This window comes from Hemicordylus capensis, chromosome 1 (genome assembly GCF_027244095.1).
Source record: "Hemicordylus capensis ecotype Gifberg chromosome 1, rHemCap1.1.pri, whole genome shotgun sequence".
Taxonomy (NCBI): Eukaryota; Metazoa; Chordata; class Lepidosauria; order Squamata; family Cordylidae; genus Hemicordylus; species Hemicordylus capensis.
The window spans coordinates 37,983,145-37,993,549 of record NC_069657.1 but is presented as its reverse complement, the minus strand read 5'-3'; the positions used below and the strand labels follow the sequence as shown (position 1 = coordinate 37,993,549).

Here is a 10,405-nt window from a genome sequence, read left to right as displayed (position 1 = left end):
AACTGCCGGACCGGTTCTGCCCTGGTTGTTCCGGGTCGGGGTGTATTGCTTTAAGGGCGGGAGGGCTTGCTTACCCCTCCCGCACCTCTTTGCCCCCGCCAGTGGCCGTAATCTACTGTAAAATTGGGGCGCTGGAAACCAGCTGCCCCAGCCGCCGCTTCCGCCGCGCCCCCCCGCGAGCAGATTAGAGAAAAAAAGGCTACTGCCTACAAGGAAAGGCTACTGCCGCCCCCCCACCCGCCACCCCCCCACGAGTGCTCACCAAGTTAGAAGAACTTAGAGAGGAGCTCGCGAACAGAGCTCCTCTCTTATCGAAGCCTCCGGCCCAACCGGGGCCTTGGGCGCGTGCGCACGCGCGCTAGAGCTCTTTATCCTATAGAGCTTTTGCCGGAGGCCCGGTCTACCCGCCGGGAAGAAGCCGGGTAGACCGGGCCTCCGATCGCCTTTCCTTGTAGGCAGTAGCCTTTTTTTCTCTAATCTGCTCGCGGGGGGGGGCGGCGGAAGCGGCGGCGGCTGGTTTCCAGCGCCCCAATTTTACAGTAGATTACGGCCACTGGCGGGGGCAAAGAGGCGCGGGAGGGGTAAACAAGCCCTCCCTGCCCTAAAAGATAGGCTCCCCTTTGGTGCTGGTCCGGACTGCTCTGGACCATGCACATCACTGTTCTCCCGGGTGTGCCTTGGAATGTGCGTCTCAGAGCCCAGCTCTGATTGGCTGAGGTGCACTCAGGAAGATTGGTTGCCACGGCCGTGGCCCAGCCGTGGAGGCCAGAGGTGGCAGGCCCGGCCATGGAGGCAAGGCCCAGGAGGGGGGAAAGAAGGGGGCAGAAGTGGCAGTGGGGAGAAGAAGTGGCTGGGCCTGGAAGCAGAGACTGCGGCAGAAGCGGGTGGGAGAGGTAACCGCCGGCCCCAAAGAGCACACAGATGCTCTGTGCGGGGTCAGCTAGTAAATAAATAATACAGCAGTCTTACTGAAACCAAGTAGTTCTCCTCATAGGAGACTGCTTGGAAACTATATATATGCCATTGGATGCAAGAACTAAATGCAGTAAACAACCAAAAGTGCACTCTTTTTTTTCCCCCCCAAAAGCAGTAATTCAGAGGTGTGGTTTTTTTCTCTAAGCTCTGTAAATCAACTTGGGAATCTTGGAAAGACAAGATGCTTCTGTGGTTAGAAAAGCTGCACTATTGAATTCCTTCTCTTGCACAACCACTAAAAGTTTAGGATACCTTTTTTTTTGCAGTTGGATATCCTAGCTGTGTGGGACAAGTCACTCATACCCATTTACACATTACCATGACTGATATAACTGTCACATCTGTGGAGATTCCAGCATTGCTTTGGAAAACCTTTCATCCATATGGATAGGACACATACTACAAAAGTAACCAGGAAGTTTTTCACACCGGGCTTTTAAAGCCCTTTAACTTTCATCTCAAAAATGGAGTGGGTGCATTCACATATTGGCCAAATTTACCCCAAAGTCCCTGCAAGTTATCCAGGAGCGGTTCACAAACAATTTGGGGTTTTCACTGTGTGTTAAGAATGTAGCGCAATTTATATCGTGGTAAAAAAAATCCACTATTTGCGGTGGTTTGAGGGACAACTTGGAGTTGGATAGGTCCAGTTGCTCTCCCCCAGCTAAATATAAGAGAATCACCACTTGAAAAGATGTTTCTTTACTCAGCAGGGGTATCTGAGTAAGCAGTAAGCAGCTTTGTTTTGTTTTCTCTGTTATTAGAGATGAAAGTTTGGGTGTTATAGAAGTTTAATAAATAATAATAATTATTATTATTTTTAATGTTTGTTATTGTTTGGTTTATTATTGTGTTTTTATTTGTTCTGCTGTAATAATTGCATATACTTTGTTGCTTCTGCATGAAAAGTGGCTTATAAATATGTTAAATAAATAATACATAAAAATAAGCAAGGGCCCATGAGTGCTACCTTCCCATAGCAGTCACTGCATAGACATACAATTGCACATATATTTTGGCAGAACTATCCTTTACAGTTTGGGGGATAACAACAAATCTCTGAACTACTGAGAATTAAATATCGTCAACCCTCCCAGTAAGTATGCGGTAAAGCCTGCTGTGTGAAAAAGTCCCAGGTGTGAGGGTCGCCACTGTCCTAAGAAACCACATACTTAAGCAAAAAGGGTCAGCAACTGGAAGTCCAGGTCCAAATCTCATTGCCCACCCCCCACAAAACCAGTGTGGCAAACCTTACAGGCAAAGGAGAGAGAAGGTAAACAGGCACATGAGTACAAATGTGCTCTTACCCCTGGACTTTGGAGTCAAGGTCCAGGGCCTCCACACTCCGTGCCCCCGCCCCCATCCTCTTTAGTCTGTCCTGGGTGATGTGGTTTGTGCCCTCAAGAACCGACGTGTTAAAAAATGCTTAACTTCGGGGGGGGGGGCTCCAAAGGCCTCTAGGTCATCCAGGCTCCAAAATTACCTAGGTGCACCTCTGCACAAAGGCAGAGAGTGTCACTCTCACATCGTCTTCCTCGAGGTCTCTTCCCTTCTCTCTTTAGGGCTGCAAACCTGCACTCCAGAAAGCCCTACTGAACTTGGCGGGATTTATTTCCATGATGCAACACCAGAGACTGGGCTGCAGGTCTTCACCTTCCCGGGCCCAGGACGTAACACGCCAGGCAGTGGCGGCGGCCGCGGAGCGAGCAGCGGTGACCATGGCAACTCCGAAGGCTGCTAGGCCTGTCCCGCTCTGCCCCGCCCCTTGCCGTGCCTCGCCACTAGCCCACGGATTGCAGCGGGAAGGGAGCCCCGGGCGAGGAGGAGGAGCCGGTAGAGCCGGGCCCGAAGCATGGGAGTGCGGATGGAGGGCGGCGGCGGCGGCGACAGGAGGAGGAGCCCAGGTAGGGCCGGTGGCGTGCAGGAGCAGAGGGAGTCGGCTGGCCCTGTGCGGCTGCCGGGGAGGAAGAAGGCGCCTCCTCAGCTAGCCCAGAGGCTCCCCGCGAGACCCCAACGGGAAGAGCAGCAGGCTGGGACTCCCCGTTGCGTCTCCCTTATTCGAGGGTTTGCGCGTGCACCCCCCACCCCCGAGCTTGCACCATTCTTGCTCGGCATGGAGGAGGCATCGTTCTAACCCCGTGCTTTTCCCTCGTCCAATCCCCGCCAGCGCCATTAATTGAACAGCGCCGCCAATCCTACGAGGCTATTTTTAGCCAGCCCCATCCAGTCCTCCCCACCACCACCCCCGCCTGCCCTGTGCCCGCATGCAACACGTGTCTCAGAAGCCCGTGGGCCGCATGAGCCTCTGCAGATTTCCCCACACCGTGGCTGGCAAGCCAACGTTCTTCAGCTCCAAATGTGCGTATGCGAGAAGCTCCAGCTCCGCAGCGCCTCCTTCCCTACCCATCACGTCAGGTAATCTCTTCCCCACGCCAAGGTGTGTAGGATAATGTGCTCCAGCAGGCACTGCGCGCTTCTCCAGTTCCGCAGGGCGTTCCAGAATGCTCCGTTTCAGTCCTATGGTGAAGTCAGGCGTGCTGGAGGAAGAGGAGTTCCAGAATGCTTTGGTCTGCTCCAACCACGTACGGAAAGGATGAGGAGGAGCATCTTTATTGCTTCGTGCCAAGTCTGCAATACACAGATACCTTCATAAGATAAAGCCCTGCCAACATATACTCAGTTTTCAAGATCGCTATCCCTCCTCCACCACCACCACCATCACCCCTGCTCAAGAAAAAAGTTCCCATGTCAGAGTCTGTCAATTTATTTAAAAATATGTTAAGGTATTATTTATTTCATCCTTTGAGAAGATGCCCATTCCTCTACTTCAGTCCTTTGTCAGCCAGCACAGCAAACCATTACAAGGGTATGAAAATAAGACCCAAAGCCTTTCCTGAGTAAACCTGATTTGCACTCGGGGGCCCTTGACGATATAGTGGCTTGTCATTTTAATTTTCAGTAGTTCAGAGATTTGTTGTTATCCCCCAAACTGTAAAGGATAGTTCTGCCAAAATATATGTGCAATTGTATGTCTATGCAGTGACTGCTATGGGAAGGTAGCACTCATGGGCCCTTGCTTATTTTTATGTATTATTTATTTAACATATTTATAAGCCACTTTTCATGCAAAAGCAACAAAGTATATGCAATTATTACAGCAGAACAAATAAAAACACAATAATAAACCAAACAATAACAAACATTAAAATAATAATAATAATAATAATTATTATTATTATTTATTAAACTTCTATACCACCCAAACTTTCATCTCTAATAACAGAGAAAACAAAACAAAGCTGCTTACTGCTTACTCAGTTACCCCTGCTGAGTAAAGAAACATCTTTTCAAGTGGTGATTCTCTTATATTTAGCTGGGGGAGAGCAACTGGACCTATCCAACCCCAGTACAGCATCCCTCCAGTGGCTGTTGCTGGTATTTGCCTTGTGTTTCTTTTTAGATTGTGAGCCCTTTGAGGACAGGGGACCATCTTATTTATGTCTTGTTTATTTTTCTATGTAAACCGCTTTAGGAACTTTGGTTGAAGAGTGGTATATAAATATTCGTTGTTAATAACTCCAGGGGTTCTCAAGCTTGGATCCCCTGATGTTGTTGGACTACAACTCCCATCATCCGCAGCGGCCAGGAATTATGGGAGGTGTCGTCCAAAAACATCTGGAGACCCAAGTTGAGAACCCCTGGCTTATTCAATTGCTTCAGCTAGCACAATCCACTGGAGTAGGTAATTTTTCTCATAATACAGTAATCTTGAGCACACAGGCGCTTGATTGTGCTCAAAGTCAATGTAGCCTTTTATTTATTTTGTATTGTATTGGCACAATTCACAAATCAAGAAAGATACTCATGAAGTACAATCTCAGTCATGTTTACTCAGAAGTAAGTCTCACTGAGAATATTAAATACGGATATGATGAATATTTATATACCGCTTTTCAACAAAAGTTCCCAAAGCAGTATACATAGATATAAAGAAATAAATAAGCTGGCCCGGGCACAAAGGATCTACGTGTCTAATTCTCCCTTTCCCCCTCCCTCTCCTTCTCTCCCCTGGTTCTTGGCCTCCTTGGCCACCGCCGCTTTCCCTTCCCCTCCAGCCACCGCCACCAGTTTTCCGCCCCCCTGGCCACCACTTTTCTCCCTCCCCCGGCCACCACTGCTTTCCCTCCCCCCCCCCGGCTGCCACCGCTTTCCTTCCCCCCGGCTGCCATCACTTTTTCTCCCCCACCCAGCTGCTGCTGCCTCTTTCTCTCTCCCTCCTGGCAGCTCACTCGCAAACTCTTGCGAGAGCTGCCAAACACAAGATTAGCCATGGGTACATCTTCACAAATTATATATGTAGATAGCTCCCTGTCCCCAAAGGGCTCACAATCTAGAATAAGAAATACCAGCAACAGCCACTGGAGGGATGCTATGCTGGGGGTGGACAGGGCCAGTTGCTCTCCTCCTGCTCAGTAAAGAGAAACACCACTTTAAAAAGGTGCCTCTTTGATCAGTTAGCAGGGGATCAATGAGTTCAGGGGATCACTGAGTTCCCTTAATTTATACCAGGATGAATAAAAGGAGGACGTGAAAGACAAATGTCCAGAGCTTTGTGATAGAGCATATTCTTTGCTTGCACAGAATAAGACTCATCTCCACTAAATGTTTCAGACAGCAGAACTGAAAAACAGTGCTGGGAAATCTGTGTGCCTCTGTTTTCTCTACCTTGGGGTACACTAATCAAAGTGGACAGAAATGGGATGGACCAATGATGTAAAACAGATTCATGGATTAATAATGCAATATATAACAGTGTGTTCATACCACCTTCTTGCAGCAATATAGTTAATGAACTTTATCATATTTATAAACGATTAGAGCAGTGTTCCCTCTAATTTTTTTCATCTATGTACTGAATGAGTTTTGTTCTGGGCGGCAATATCAAGGCAATGTGTGTGCATGTATATTCAGAGTGAGACCTTCCTGATTCAAATTGAGCAGGATCTAAAATTAACTTAGCAGACATCTCACACATCAGACATCTGAGCAGACGTATTCACACCTTCGAGGGGACACATGTCACCCAGTGAGTTTCATGACTGAATACGGATTTGAACTCCGCTCTCTTCAGTCCAAGTCCAACACTCTAACCACTACACAGGCTCTCCTGCATATCACTTTGTTAGTACATATCTCCTTTTTTCCAAGTTATAGGGAAGTCATCCTCTCATACTGGGTTATCAGCCTCTGCATACTCCAAAGACAGGGCCAATCAGATTTCAGGCAGGCTAGTCCCTATAGCTAGGTGTCAGCCAAAGCCCCAGTTCTGGTCCTGGGAAAGTGGTGCTGGGAAACTTCTGCTCGACTCCTTGGTCTCTGGCCTATGGGGTCCCACAAGGTTCAGTATTGTCCCCCATCTACATGAAACTGCTAGGAGAGGTCATCAGGAAGTTTGGGTTAAGTTGTCATCAGTACACAGATGACACTCAGCTCTACCTTTCCCTGACATCAGATCCTAGGGAAGCAGTGGATGTCTTGAACTGGGGGCTGGAGGCGGTGATGGGCTGGATGTGGGCTAGCAAACTGAGGTTGAATCCAGATAAGACGAAGGTGCTGTTGGTCAGTAGGAAAGCCAATTGGGATAGGCTTTTACTTCCTAGAGGCTCCAGATTTCTTGGCTTTCTTGCATTTTTTTTAATTGTTTCTTGGCATTTTATGGTTTTAATGTTTGATTGATTTTAAGGTTTTAAATGTAACTTTTATAGACTTTTATTGTATTTTAACTTTTCTAAACCTCCTTGAGTTGCATTATGAAAGGCGGTATAAAAACTGAACAATAAATAAAATCACACTTTACCAGGATAGGCAATCTTCGGCACTCCAGCAGTTGTTACCTACAACACCTGTCATCCCCATTCACAGTTTATTTTGGCTGGGGCTGATGGGAGTTGTAAGCAACAACAGCTGGAGTTACCTACCCCTGCACTATTCCTTCGGAGGTTTTTCAGCTTAGGGCAGTGGTTTTCAAATGTTCAGGATGCATTTGATAACAATGGAATTCTGTGTGCTCCACAGAATTCTGGAATGTGTTCTAGGATACCTACTCAGTTTTCATGGGGAACTGGCTCAGTCTGTTAGGCCTCACTATTGCCCTACTTTAAAAGAGTGTGTGACCTAGAACATACTCAACGCTCTCCCACGGTTGCACAATCAAAGGGGAAATTGGTAGTGATGCATCATGTGTCTCCTAGGGATGCTAGTCCTCTGGTATGTTTCCCAGACTATGGGAAACACCTATATTGGGAAGCAGCAATATAGGAAGATGCTGAAAGGCATTGTCTCATACTATGCGGAAGGAGGCAATGGTGAACTCCTCCTGTGTTCTACCAAAGACAACCACAGGGCTCTGTGGGTGCCAGAAGTTGACACCAACTCAATGGCACACTGTACCTTTACCTTTAGTCTACCATTACTGATCTTCTCATTGAGAAATCCTTACTGTGCTTCATGGGAACCCTCAGCATTCCCTGGGAGCAGAGTTTGGAGTCCCTAGTGTACGGCAATGTGTGATATGGCGACTTGGCTCAGTAGGAATGCAGTGATAGATTCCAGACAGGAAAAAAATTCCTGAAATGGAGTTAATCCCCCCCCCCCAGCTTTGACTTTAGTTTAACATCAAGTTGTTTTATTGACAAATCTGTGTTATTTATGTATGCCCATTAATACAATTGCTCCAAACCAGCTTTATTATTCAAAGCTAGTGGTCTGCATTGGGCCATTTATCTCTCAAGGCTTGTGTCTGGCAAAGGTTGAAATTGTCATAAAATAGTCTTATTGCTAATCAGTGACACACAAATGTGATCTTACTGTGGCAAATAAGACATAATTTACTTATAGGCTGGCCACTGTAATAGTTATGCTGTTTGAGCGGAAATTATGCATATATTTCTGTAAGATTCATATTATTAACTGAATGTTTCAGTTTAGAAAATGTTATCAGAGGTGACTTCCACTGGGCAGAAGAATAAAAGAATAAAGTAGCTACCTCTTTGAGAAGTAACTTCTGTAGTAACTCATAATACTTGTGCCTTATTCATGCCACTGAGGCTTGCTCTAATTTAGCCCTCTGAGGGTCAGACTGATCACATGCATCATTAATTCCAACCTTGTTCAGCAGAGCACTTGCCTGTGCTGAAGTACAAGACTGACCTCCCTGACCTATCTGACTCATTTAACTGTGGCTAATAAATCCATCTCCAGGGCAGTAGACAGCTAGATGATTTTTGTTGTGTCTGTCAGCAATTTGAGTCTTAACTTCCCATGTGCTTAAAATGAAACCTGTGGATTCCATGCTTAAACTAGAGGCTGTGCCTGCTGCTTGCTGGACAATTTGTTATATGGACATAGGAACATAGGAAACTGGCATATACTGAGTCAGACCATTGGTCTATCTAGCTCAGTATTGTCTTCACAGACTGGCAGTGGCTTCTCCAAGGTTGCAGGCAGGAATCTCTCTTAGCCTTATCTTGGAGAAGCCAGGGAGGGAACTTGAAACCTTCTGCTCTTCCCAGAGCGGCTTCATCCCCTGAGGGGAATATCTTGCAGTGCTCACACATCAAGTCTCCCACTCATATGCAACCAGGGCAGACCCTGCTTAGCTATGGGGACAAGTCATGCTTGCTACCACAAGACCAGCTCTCCTCTCCAAATTGTTATGAGAACAATTTGTTATGGGGTGGCTAACAAAGTTGTTATTATTATTTCAGGTGTTAAGAGAGATTTGTTCTTGCTGGCTTTATTTATTGATTAATTGATTGATTGATAGTTAAACTTATATACTGCCTTTCATTAAAATAATCCCAAGGCTTAATGTAAATTCCTTCCTTATTCACCTCTGATGATTAGTTAAATCCTGAGCATGCACAAAACATATGTGACTTTAAAAACTGAGCTAAACAAAATTAAGATGCGTGGGCTTATGCTGGTCATTCTTGCTTTAACATAATGAACAAATGTGGCACAGTAAGAATAATGGAAGGTATTGATAATGGCACAGTGGGGAAATGACTTGACTAGCAAGCCAGAAGTTGCCAGTTTGAATCCCCGCTGGTATCTTTCCCAGACTATGGGAAACACCTGTATCGGGCAGCAGCGATATAGGAAGATGCTGAAAGGCATCATCTCATACTATGTGGGAGGAGGCAATGGTAAACCCTTCCTTTACTCTACCAAAGCCAACCACACGGCTCTGTGGTCACCAGGAGTCGATACCGACTCGACAGCACACTTTACCTTTAAGGTATTCGTTTATATTCCTGTATTCCATGAAACTAAATGGGTTATCTTAAGCAAATAACTTTCTCTCAGTCTAGTTTACCACACAGGGTTGTTGTGAGCTCAGCAGCAGATAACCACATTTATAGTCGCTCTGAGCTCCTTAGAAGAAGGATGTGTAAGTCATTAAAAGACGGAGCCTATAGTATACTTAAAGATGCCCAAGAAAGGAAAGGAAGCCCCTATGAAAAACAGACACTGTTGGCCAGTGTGGCATTGCAATCACTGCACAGACCCAGAAGAGGGGATGGGTAAGCACACCGCTCCTGAACCAATCAACATACACCTTTTTGGATAGAGAGCAAGGAGGACTTCCTCTGAAAATTACAGTTCCAAAGCAGGAACACCTCACTCCAAAAACTCCCTTGCAGCAAGAAAAATCAAATTGTGAACAGTCTGAAAGCTCAAATACTTTAAAACTCACCATTTACTTTAAAACTCACCATTCAGTTCAGTAATGCTAAATAAAAAAACAAGGAAAATTGAATTAGATTTCAGAGATTTATAAATGGCTTACCTTACACTTTATACTGTATGTTAGTTTGTTGCTTAGAGAGATGAGAGAACCCTCTATCATGTAATCCTCTGTGATAAATGTATTAGTTTTCCTATCTGTTTAATGGATTATAAAGATTTCCTACAGCACATGTGGCAGAAGCTGATACCTACCACCATTAAAAACATATTTTTTCATAGAATTCCAGCTTTTCTAGTCCAGGAGTATACATTGGTAAACTACAAACACAGCAAGTTTACAATTTCCTGTCAAAGATTTCCTTTTTGTCAGTATGAATCTATATTGTTTTCAACTAATTTGGATCTATGATATGCAAGAAATAAGTAAATCTGTATTCTATGGAACCAGACAATGTATAGAAGTCATTACATATATTCAGTGAGTTAAATCTTAGGATGCATCTAAATGGCACTTTCTGCACTGCTGGTTGCATAGTTTACAGTGGCCAACATTGTGATTAACATCGTTGCTTTCACATTGTTCTCTCCAGGCTCCGGAAGTGCTCTGTTACAGTGGAAACATGTTACTGACCTCCAGGGATGAGTATCTATGGTAACAGAGTGCTTCCAGGGCACAGGG

At 45.6% G+C, this 10,405-nt stretch overlaps 1 protein-coding gene and 1 long non-coding RNA gene across 8 annotated transcripts in view; one reads left to right on the top strand and one right to left on the bottom strand.

The window, feature by feature from the left end:
* Positions 1–2,622: 2,622 nt before the first annotated feature.
* SPATA7 (spermatogenesis associated 7) overlaps positions 2,623–10,405 on the top strand; it is a 102,426-nt gene continuing 94,643 nt past the window's right edge. For 2 of the 6 annotated variants that reach the window (XM_053276590.1, XM_053276571.1), the window contains exon 1: positions 2,750–2,879. In XM_053276590.1, coding sequence (XP_053132565.1) covers positions 2,828–2,879 — 52 coding nt within the window. In that variant the 5' untranslated portion in view covers positions 2,750–2,827. Of the gene's footprint in view, positions 2,880–3,201; positions 3,391–10,405 lie in introns of those variants that run through there. The other 4 variants (XM_053276563.1, XM_053276553.1, XM_053276609.1 and 1 more) reach the window with 3 other exon arrangements.
* LOC128336661 (uncharacterized) overlaps positions 2,826–10,405 on the bottom strand; it is a 36,028-nt gene continuing 28,448 nt past the window's right edge. For both annotated transcript variants that reach the window (XR_008312031.1, XR_008312032.1), the window contains 2 exons: positions 9,734–9,769; positions 2,826–3,603 (listed from right to left, as the gene is read on the bottom strand). This is a non-coding gene — a long non-coding RNA (uncharacterized LOC128336661). The remainder of the gene's footprint in view (positions 3,604–9,733; positions 9,770–10,405) is intronic.